The sequence below is a fragment of the Mobula birostris genome, chromosome X, assembly GCF_030028105.1.
Source record: "Mobula birostris isolate sMobBir1 chromosome X, sMobBir1.hap1, whole genome shotgun sequence".
NCBI classification, from domain to species: domain Eukaryota; kingdom Metazoa; phylum Chordata; class Chondrichthyes; order Myliobatiformes; family Myliobatidae; genus Mobula; species Mobula birostris.
The window spans coordinates 47,804,749-47,816,197 of NC_092402.1; the positions used below are offsets into that span (position 1 = coordinate 47,804,749).

The window sequence follows — 11,449 nt, forward strand, 5'->3', positions numbered from 1 at the left end:
CTTTCCAACCACTGAAATCAGGCTAACAGGCCTATAATTTCCTTTCTTCTGCCTCCATCCCTTCTTAAAGAGTGGAGTGATATTTGCAATTTTCCAGTCCTCCAGAACCATTCCAGAATCTAGTGATTCTTGAAAGATCATTAGTAATACCTCCACAATTTCTTCAGCCACCCCTTTCAGAACCCTGGGATGTACACCATCTGGTCCAGGTGACATAACTACCTTCAGACCTTTCAGCTTCCCAAGCACCTTCTCCATAGTAATAGCAATGATAGTTACTTCGGTCTCCTGACACCCTTGCATATCTGGCATTCTGCTGGCATCTTTCATAGTGAAGACTAATGCAAAACACTCCTTAATTTCCTCCACCATTTTTTGTTCCGCATTACTACCTCTTCAGCGTCAATTTCCAGCGGTCCGATATCCACTCTTGTCTCTCTTTTACTCCCGATATATCTGAAAAACCTTTTTGTCTTTTCTTTTATATTATTGGCCAGTGTACCTTCATATTTCATCTTTTCTCTCTTCATGGCTTTTTTAGTTGCCTTCTGTTGGTTTTTAAAAGCTTCCCAATCCTCTAACTTCCTGTTAATCTCTGCTATATTATATGCCCTCTCCTTGGTTTTTATGCTGTCATTGACTTCCCTAGTAAGCCACAGTTGCCTCATCCTCCCTTTCCCTTTACAATACCCCTTCAGCTTTGGGATGCATCTTTCCTGTGCCTTCCAAATTTGCCCCAGAAACTCCAGCCATTGCTGTTCTGCCATCCTCCCTCCCAGTGTCCCCTTCCAATCAACTTTGGCCAGCTCCTCTCATGCCTCTGTAATTCCCTTTACATCACTGTAATACTGATACATTCAATTTTAACTTCTCCTTCTCAAACTGCAGGGTGAATTCTATCATGTTATGATCACTGCTTCTTAGTGTTCCTTTACTTTAAGCTTCCTAATTAAATCTGGGTCATTACATAACAGCCAATCCGGAATTGCTTTTCCCCTCGTGTTCTCAACCACAAGCTGCTCTAAAAAGCCATCTCATAGGCATTCTACAAATCCCCTGTCTTGGGATCGAGCACCAACCAGATTTTCCCAGTGTACCTGTATGTTGAAAATGCCCATGACTATCGCAACACTACTCTTTTTATGTCTTTTCATGTGAGACAGTATGTATTTATTAAAGGCAAATTATGTTGCAATAACTGATGAGATTACAGTTTCATTAAGGGAATTAGAGCTGATGCAGTGTATATGGAGATTCAGAGGACAATTTATAAAGTCCAAGGTAATCTCAGCTAAAGTGCATGGAATAATGAGCAGTAAGAAGAAGATGAAGATCAGCTTTATTTGCCACATGTACGTCAAAACATACAGTGCAACCTGTTGTTCTGCATCAATGACCTATGCAGTCCGAGGCTCGTGCTAGGAGCAGCCTGCAAGTGTTGTCATACTTCTGCCACCAACATAGCATGCCCAGAACTCAGGAAACCTAACCTGTATGCTTTTGGAATGTGGGAGGAAACTGAAGCAGTCAGAGGAAACCCACATGGTCACATGGAGAATGTACAAACTCCTTACAGACAGCAGCAAGAATTGAACCTGGGTTGCTTAGCTACCATTCCACCCCAGGTACTAGAATGGTTCTTGAAATGTGAACGGGCTGGATAAGTTGTTCTTCTTTGAACATGAGAGAATCTGACAGAGGTACTTAGATAACAAAGGTCCTATTCAGAGCAGCTGAAGATAAGCCACTCCCATTGACAGAATTATTGAGAAGCATAGTCCTAATGAAGGGTCTCAGCTCAAACCATTGACTCTTTGTTCCCTTCCGTGGATGCTGCCTGGCCTGCTGAGCTCCTCCGGTGTTTTATGTGTGTTGCTCTGGATTTCCAGTCTCTGCAGAATACCTTGTGTTAATGATGTGCCATACAGTAAAGGCACCTTTTGATCCATGTGTCAGAATCAGAATCTCGTGTGTTTATAGCTTGAAGGTGACTGGTAAGAAAACAAAAGCAACATGAGACAATATTTTTTGGACAAGGAGAGGTAAAATATGAAGGGCACTGTGACAGCAGATTCAATTGCGGACTGGAATAAGTACTTGAAAGGAGAAGTAAATGGCATGAAGGGGAGGGGGGCAGTGGGGTGGGCAGCAGGACCAGCTGGAATTCACAGGCACGTTGGGCTGCATAGCCTCCTTTCATGTCATAACTTCTCAGTTTTGTAAATAAAGTAAAACAGATTTTCACCATGCCTTTTAGTGCCGCTTTAATAATGCAAAGATTATTGGAGAAGGGTAACATTTTCTGGGAATGTTGAACTTCCTTCAGAGTCCATACCATAACATACAGCGCTTAGCAAGTGCAACTATTTCACAAACTAACAATATCTAAATTTTACAATGAAGACATGTTTGCAAGGTCTCAGTTTTGCTGTACATCAGTAACTTGGAGTCCATCGCTGACCCCCTTCCCCTCACAGTCTCTTTGCAGGCTTCCTGGAGACTGGGGAGGCCCAGGCAGCGAGATACACTTGCTGCCCTCTCTGCCACTCTCTTTGGTGCCCGCCTGGCTGGCCTCGCCATGTGTCTTCATGTGCTTGGTTAGGTGGTCGGTCCTCATGAAGACCCGGTTGCAGATAGGGCAGAGGAACCTCTTGGAGCCCGTGTGGGTCTGCAGGTGACGCTGGAGCTCATCAGAGCGGGTGAAGCGTTTGCCACAGAAGAGCCAGTTACAGACGAAAGGCCGGTCTCCGCTGTGCCACCTTAGGTGAGCCTTGAGGTGAGAGGTCTTTACGTACGCCTTCCCACATCCCGGGATGTGGCAATTATGCAGCATCTTCTTCTTGTTGCTTCCCTCCACCGATGCCCCTTGCCTTTCAGCCTCGAGGCAATTGGGACAACGGCAGTTCCCCTGCGCCGAGCTTCGAGACAATGACCGTCGGGCACCCTTTGGTCTAGAGGCTCCATCCAGCGTCTGGTTCAAGACCAGGGGCTCCTGGACAGGCTCAGTATGCTTGTATCCATCCTGGTTGATCATAACCTGGTTGGGCTGCAAGAGGTGAGTTGCAGGACCACAGATCTGGTGCTCAGACCCATAGTTGCCCAGAGGGGGCTGAAACCCAGCTGGATGAGTCGAGTTCTGGAGACCTGCTGTTGCATTTTGCAGGTCCATCCAACTCGAGCCAGCGTGTAGGTCCCACCAGGTGGCCGAGAGACCCCCGTCTTCAGAGGGACCCCCTTGATGGGAGGGTCTAAACCAGGAGTCGTGATAGTGAGCCATGTCAACACGTGGGTGCAAGGGGTTTGAAAAGTATTCAACCGTTGACTGGAGGTTGGGCTTAAACTGACCACAATCCTGAGTCTTTAAGCTTGGGCTGTTGAGCAAGGCATACTTGTTATTCAAGGAAAAATTGGGAGCTGTGTTTGAGGGGCTGAAGGCACTGCTTCCGGACGTGGTGATGCCTAGATTCTTGGGAAGGGCTGCCGATTTCCAAGAGTTGAAGCCGGAGGTTAGAGGTGAGGCCGGTTGTTCCCCGATGCTACTCCATGTGGCCGTTTGCATTGCCAAGACGATCTCCACCTGGAGCCGAGGCCGACTGCAAAAGATAGGAGATGTTAGCGGGGGATAAAGGATGATTCTTTCTGAGCCAGCGAGGGGGAAAAAAAAATCAAGTCAAGCTTGTCATTAGATTTGTCAAATTTATAATAGCGCGCCATTTTATCAATGCATTTGCAAGCTTGCCACAGAAAGAATGTGGCTCTTTCACAACCCTTTGCAGCTGCATGCCTTTGACAAGATAACTAACATACATCAATACAGAACTGCGAGAAGTATTCATATTTAACAGAGAAGGTCCTGAAGGGCATGGAAGAAGGCCCAGTAGCCCATTGAGTCAAAGTCTAATAGTCAAAGTCAAGTTTACTGTCATATGCACAGGTGCGATGAAAACTTACTTGCTGCAGCATCACATGCATATAGAATCAAATACACAAGAAAAACATAAATTAACATAAATCTAACAAAATCATACAAGAAAGAATGGAAAATCAAAAATTAACAAAGTATACAATTTCACACAAGAAAGAATGGAATTAAAACAAAAAAAGGAAATTTAGTCCATTGCAATGCAAAGTGGTCCATGTGGTCTTAATGTTGCTATATTGAGGTAGTGATTAGGGTTCTGCTGGTGAGTTCAAGAACAGAATGTTGAATGGAAGTAAGTGCTCTTGAATCTGATGGTGTGGGACGTTAGGTTTCTGAACCTGCTGCCTGACGGTAACTGCAAGAAGATGGCATGGACTGGATGGTGGGGTCTTTAATGACAGATGTTGCCTTCTTAAGGCATCAACTCATGTAGGTACTTTCAATGGTGGGAGGGATGTGCCCATGTTGCACTGGGCTGAGTCCACTACTTTCTGCAGCTTCTTGTGGACCTGCATACTTGAATTGGTGTACCAGACCATGATGCAACCAGTCAGCACAACCTTCATCTCTCACCCTCTGTAATCCTACAATGATCCCACAATACTTGCCCCACATCATCAACTCTCTCCAGATTCCATCATCACCTATACTCGGAGCAATGAGACTATCAGTCAATATTTCTTAGGAATGTGAGAAGAGACTGGAAAACCCAGTTGAAAGTAATCATTGCTAACAATCCAGCCTGTGTAAGATCAAAGTTATATTTTATGTTTTCACTAAATGTCAGAGTTTTTGACAAAACAATATATATTTCCATTTCTAAATGCTTTTGAAGTGGGTTGCTGGACCATTTCATAAGGGATTTGAATATTAACCGCTTAGCAATGGGCCAAAAGTCACTATTAGACAGGATAAGGCTAATAATTGGTGCACCTTTTTGCATTGATGCTGTTATTGGTTCATTATTGTCACATGCACCATGCATACAGTGAGAAGCTTTTGTTTGCATGCCATCCAGAAAGATCATACCATACATACGTACGTAAGTACATTGAGATAATTGAAAACAGACTGCAGAATATAGAATATAGTGGAGACACAAGAGTCTGCAGATCCTGGACATCTGGAGCAACACACAAACCAGCAGGACGAACTCAATGGCTCAGGCAGCATCTGCGAAAGGAAATAGCCTTGAAGAAGGGCAGGTAGGCAGTATAACGAAGGATAGAAGATCAAGCATCAACTTTATTTAAGCTACCAAATGTTGAAAGGACTAGATAGCGTGGATGGGGAGAGGATGCTTCCTATGGTGGCGGTGTCCAGAACTAGAGGGCACAGCCTCAAAATTGAGTGGCGACCTTTTAGAACAGAGGTAAGGAGGAATTTTTTTAGCCAGGGAGTAGTGAATCTGTGAAACGCTCTGTCACAGACTGCGGTGGAGGCCAAGCTCGTGGGTATATTTAAGGTGGAAGTTGATTGTTTCCTGATTGGTCAGGGCATCAGAGGAAATGGCGAGAAGGCAGGTGTATGGGGTTGAGTGAGATCTGGGATCAGCCCTGACGGAATGGCAGAGCAGGCTCGATGGGCTGAATGGCCTAATTCTGCCCCTATGCCATATGGTCTTGTGCTGTTATTTGTCTTATATATTTACATGTATTAGGAATTTGCTATGGTGTGTTGGTCAGTGTGTGAGATGCAACAGAAAACAACATTCAATAATTATAAGAATAAAGAATTATATAAAAATAAAGTTAGAGGTTAAAGTATGGATATGAAATAAAATGTACATAAATACCATCGCGTACTGAGGCTGTAAACAATATTATAAACTGGTTTAAAGTGTTTACAGTGCAGTGCCATGATAAGAGGGGGTGTGGGGGTGGGGGTTGATCAGATTAACTGCCTGGGGGAAGAAACTTTTAAGATGGCGTGGTGTTATTGTTTTAATAGTCCTATCGCATTTCAATGAAGTAAGGCTTGGGAAAAGGCAGTTTACAGGGTTGGTGGTGTCAGCAATGATTTTTTTCGGATTCACATGTGAAACACTGCCTCACCTGAAAAGACTGTTTTGGGCACTGAATGGTGGTGAGGGAGGAGGTGTAGGGATGGGTGTAACAAGATGGAATCAGATGTGAAGGACTGGTTATCCCCCCCCACCCCCACCACCACCTTTCTTTACAGTTCTGATGAAAAGTCTCAATCCAAATATCCCTTCATTGAGACTGCCTGGCCCACTGAGTTCCTCCAGTTCCTTTGTGTGTTGATGCAGAATATATTGTTGCAGATACAGAGAAAGTTCTTGCATTGCAGTTTCATGGTTACTATTGTTAGTGCCTGCTTTTTAATTCAAGTGTATTTCCCATTGCTCTGCTGGCATTTGAACTTGTCATCCTGGGATTATTAGTCCAAACATTTGGATTGTTGGTTCAGTTAGATAACCATTGCATATCCATATCAATGGCCGCTTGATCCTACCAATTAAAGTCACCTGATTCAATATAGGACTTGAAGGAACCTTAGGTTTCCCAGCAAAGTATTTAGGAGTTGTACTAAATCAAGGTTAATTTTTTTGAAAAATTTGAGCTTCTCTTTGCAGTTTTACACTGGCCAATTGCCCTACCAACCTGTATGTCTTTGGGATGTGGGAGGGGAACTGGAGCACCCAAGGAAACTGATGTAGCCATATGGTGCGAACGTGTAGACTCCACAAAGACCATTACACCTGAACTTAGCTCATTGTTCACTCATCCACCCCACTGATTGACTCTACCAATGTTATCCATTCATTACCAGGAAGGAACGAACTAATGAAACTGGAGAAATCTGGCAAATAGGAGGGAAACAATTGCTAGTGGTTGTACACAAATAAAAACAAAATGTTGGAAACAGTCAGCAGGTCAGAGGTCATACAGCAAGTGCAGAAAGAGGAACAGACTTATCCCAGATTTGCATCATCTACAGATTTATTTGCTAGTAATTGTACAGCCTATTTCAAAATGGATCAGTAAACAATTCACCCCATGGATTTCAACTGGGTCTGTTTTCTAGCCTGCAAGACAGGAGCTAAATTTTGTAGAGTATTCCAGACTCTTGCATGTTTTGTTGAGAGTCTGAAATCCTGATGTTTGAGTCCTGATGAAAACTCTCCACCTGAAATGTTGGTTCTTTATTCCTCTCCATAGATGCTGCCTGACCTGCTGAGTTCCTTCAGCACTTTGTGTGTGTTACTCTGGATTTCCAGCATCTGCAGAATATCTTGTGTTTGCTTAGTTCTCCATAAGTATTTGGTTGATCTTAAAGATTTAAAGATTCACTTTATTTGTCTGAATAACACATACAAAATACTGGAGGAACGCAGCAGGCCAGTCAGCATCTATGGAGAGGAATAAACAGTAGATTTTTGGGGCCGAGACCCAGCATCGTGACTCACTTTGAAATGTTCCTCTCCATGGATGCTGTCTGACCTGCTGAGTTCCAACAGCATTTTCTATGTTACTCTGGATTTCCAGCATCTGCAGAATCTCTTGTGTTTATTATATATTTTGCTATTTCCTGGAGTTTAGTATTTCTTACAGTGGATCATTCTTATACTTCCTTGCAGCATAAGGGGAGGGCTTTCAATGCATTAAATTATGTCAACTCAGAGAACAGTCCTATTCCTCCACTTACATTTTGCATATTTACAGCGGCCAATTGTCTAACCTGCACATCTTGGGTTGTGGGAAACTGAGCAGCTGGGGAAACCGCAGACAACACGGGGGCTCTACTAGATTTTGGAAGAATGATTAGTCGATTGCCTTCGCTAACAGAGTTCCTCAAGTTTTAATTCTTCTTCATCACGTCAGCAAAATAAACCGTTGTTCAAGTTGCTCCTTCAAACGTATGAGTCAAAGTTCAAAGTTCAAAGTAAATTTATTATTAAATTACCTATATGTCGTCATATACTACCCTGAGATTCATTTTCTCGTGACCATTCACAGTAGAACAAAGAAAGAGAATAGAATCAATGAAAACTTACACACAACGATCGACAAACAGCAGAGAAGACAATCTGTGCAAATACACAAATAAACAAACAAGTAAGTAAATAAATAGAACTGAGGACACGAGTTGGAGAATCCTTAAAAGTGAGTCCATAGATTGTGGAATCGGCTAGGTGTTGAGGTGGGTGAAGTTATCCACACTGGTGGAGCCTGATGGTTGAGGGGTAATAACTGTTCCTGAACCTGCTGGTGTGGAACCTAAGGCTTCTGTATCTCCTTCCTGATGGCCGCAGCGAGAGAGAGCATGGCCTGGATGATGATGGATGCTGATTTCTAGTGCCAGCGCTTCTTGTACATTTCTTTAATTATTTGTCGTCAAAAATATTACCAGATCTGCAGCGTCTAATCTCCCCTGAACTGTTTCCATCGTCTTTGTCAAGACTTCTAAGCCGTCGGGTCATCCGCCTTTTGCACCTACCCCAGTTTATCCCCACCAGCCCTCCCGTTCATCGCGCCCCACCGTCATCAGACCTCGCTGCACTTGCTCCCACTGCAGACCGACCATTCCTAAATACTAGAAAAAGTTCATTACCCTTTGCTACCTCTTCAAGGTTTGCAACCCGAACTCCAGGCACCACAGAACTGCTATAACATCAATCTGCCTGACGCCCAGCTTTGGCGAAAGTCTGCAGGCAGCTGTTACTGGAAGGATAGATATTCGTCTACCATTTGTAGTCGCTCAAGCGGTCTAAATTCTTCAGAAAATGAAGGAAAACAGTTCCGTTGCCAAATCCTTTTTTGGAGCAACTGGGAAGAATATTAGGCGGCTGGGTGGCGTAGCGATAAGAGCTACTGCCTCTCTAGCTCTAGAGGCCCGGGTTCAATCCTGACCTCGGGTGCTCTCCGCGCGCGTTTACTTCTACATTCTCTCTGTGACTGTGTAGGTCTCCCCCTCCCCTTCCCGGTGTTCCCGTTTCCTCCCAAACCTCAAAGACGCGCAGTCTCTTGATGGGTTGATTGGTCATTGCACCTTGCCGCTAGTGTATAGGCAGTGGTAACACACAGGACAGTCCTGCCGAAGGAGTTCGGCCCGAAACGTCGACTGTACTCTTTTCCTAGTTGCTGCCTGGCTTGCTGAGTTAACCCAGCATTTTGTGTGCGTGGCTCGGATTTCCAGCATCTTCAGATTTTCTCTTGTTTGAGGCAGTGGTGAACATCTGGGGACAGTTTTATAGGAATGTTGCGCGAATAAAAAAAAATAGAATGGTGTCCGGTGGTTGATATTTTATTTACGGATACGTCACGGTATATTCGGCGTAGACTCCATGTACTGAAGGGACTGTGACTCTTGGAACAGCATAGAACCAGGCCATTCGGCCCCCGGTATGGCTCCAAATTAGCGTGTTACCCCCATTCTCGGCACATCCAGGAGCCCATCTAAGAGTCTCTTAAACAACTCTATCGTCCACTGCCACCGGAGGCACCCAGCACTCTGTTAAAAAAAATGCCCCCACACATATCCTTTGAACTTACCCCCTCTCATCTTAAATGTATATCGTCTGTTATTAGACATTAGATCCTGAGGAAGAGATGCCGTTTGCCTACGCTATCATAATTTTATAAACTTCCCCTCAGCCTCCGCCGCTACAGAGAAAACGTTCCAAGCTATTCCATCAACTCCGTATTTGCACATGCCGCCTAATCCAAGCACTCATCCTGGTAACCATCTTCTGCATGCTTTCCAAAACTTCCACATCCTATGATCGATTCCATGATCGTATAATCATAGAATTATAGAAAACCTACAGGCCCTTCGGCCCACAATGTTGTGCCGGACATGTACTTACTTTAGAAATTACCTCGGGTTACCCATACATAGCCCTCTATTTTTCTAAGCTCTAAGTACCTATCCAGGAGCCTCTTAAAAGACCCTATTGTGTCCGCCTCCAACACCGTCGCCAGCAGCCCATTCCATGCACTCACCACTCTCTGCGTAAAAAAAATCTCCTCTGTACCTATTTCCCAGCACCTTAAAACTATGCCCCCTCATGTTAGCCATTTCAGCCCTGGGAAAAATGTGGGGACCAGAACTGAATGCAATACTCCGGATGCGGAATAACGCTAGTTTTATAAAGCTGCAATATACTGTATTTCTTTTACAGCTTTTCCACAGATCTCTGCGCGACAATATATGTAAACTGCGCCTACGGTATCGGAAGAGATTCACATTGTCTATCCTCCAGCTCACGTTACTGATGGATCTTCTGGATTTTTTTTAGTTGTTTCTTAATGATGTAGAATTTGGTCAAAGCTGTTTACTAATGATCATCGCATTTTGATGGGCGTGGGAATCAACTAACGTGTTTTCACCGTGTGTTGACTCTGAAGGCTGTAATCCGGAGGTTTTATAAGACAGCATTTGGAGTATTGTGAGCAATTTTGGGCTCTTTATCGAAGAAAAAAATGTGCTGGTATTGGAGGGGGTCCATAGGAGGTTCACGATAATGATCCCAGGAATTAAAGGGTTTACGTATAAGGAGCGTTTGATGGCTCTGGGCTCATACTCGCTGGAGTTTAGAAGAATGGGGTGGGAGAGGATGTACTGAACCTATCGAATACAGTATTGAGAGGCTTAGAAGGAGTGGACGTAGAGGGGCTGTTTTCTATAGCGGGGGAGTCTAGGACCAGAGGACACAGCCTCAGAATAGAAGGATGTCCCTTTAGAAGAGGAACTTCTTTAGCCAGAGTGTGGTGAATCTGTGGAATTCATTCCCATAGATGCCACAGTTAGACCAAATCATTGTGTATATTTGAAGCAAGGTTGCTAGGTCCCTGATCATATATCATACGTTACGGGGAATGGGGTCGAGAGGGATAATGAATCAATCATGATGAAATGGTGGAGCCGAATGGTCTAATTCCGCCCTTATGTTTTATGGTGTATGATCTAAGGCTGACATTAATTTTACGAAGACCGGCGTCTTAAAATTCAAAGAACGGTTTGGTTGCTAGAGCTCACCATGCCTTACAAATAGCAATAAAGAAAACTACTTCAAATTATCAACTTGCCCCCAATATTATCAATGTACTTTTGACATTTAAGTAGTACTAACATTGCTATTTTATCGTCGGGAAAATATACAATGTCGGGATGTTTCATTATTACATGCTGGCATTTTGAACAATGTAAGTTCGTTTCTTGCCTCCTGAAAATCTACAAATGTTTTTCCTAGCCCTTCAAAAAATTTACACCTGAGGCCGGTATTATACTTAGGAAGTTTTTTGTGTATTTTCCCCATATAGGAATCTAGTTGCAGATTTTTGCATTTATTTTACTTGAAACGCGACTAGAAAGAGAAAAGAAATTGTTGAAAATGAAACATTCGATTAAAGAGAAAAGTAGGATTTATGATTAACGTTCTCAAACTCTTGAGATGCGTTTGGACGAGTGAAGCGGACATTGATTGTGGGTTGTTTGTTTCAGAAATAGAATTTAATCTTAGCGCAAAAAATACTAGACTTTGCGTCTGTTCGTAGGTATTAA

The 11,449-nt window shown here is 43.6% G+C and overlaps 1 protein-coding gene across 1 annotated transcript; it reads right to left on the reverse strand.

Annotated features, from left to right (window-relative positions):
- Window positions 1-2,419: 2,419 nt before the first annotated feature.
- On the reverse strand, window positions 2,420-3,559 carry LOC140191695 (transcription factor Sp9-like). The gene has a single exon (XM_072249348.1). It carries the CDS (start codon window positions 3,557-3,559, stop codon window positions 2,420-2,422), a length of 1,140 nt encoding a protein of 379 aa, XP_072105449.1.
- Between the last annotated feature and the right edge of the window lie 7,890 nt (window positions 3,560-11,449).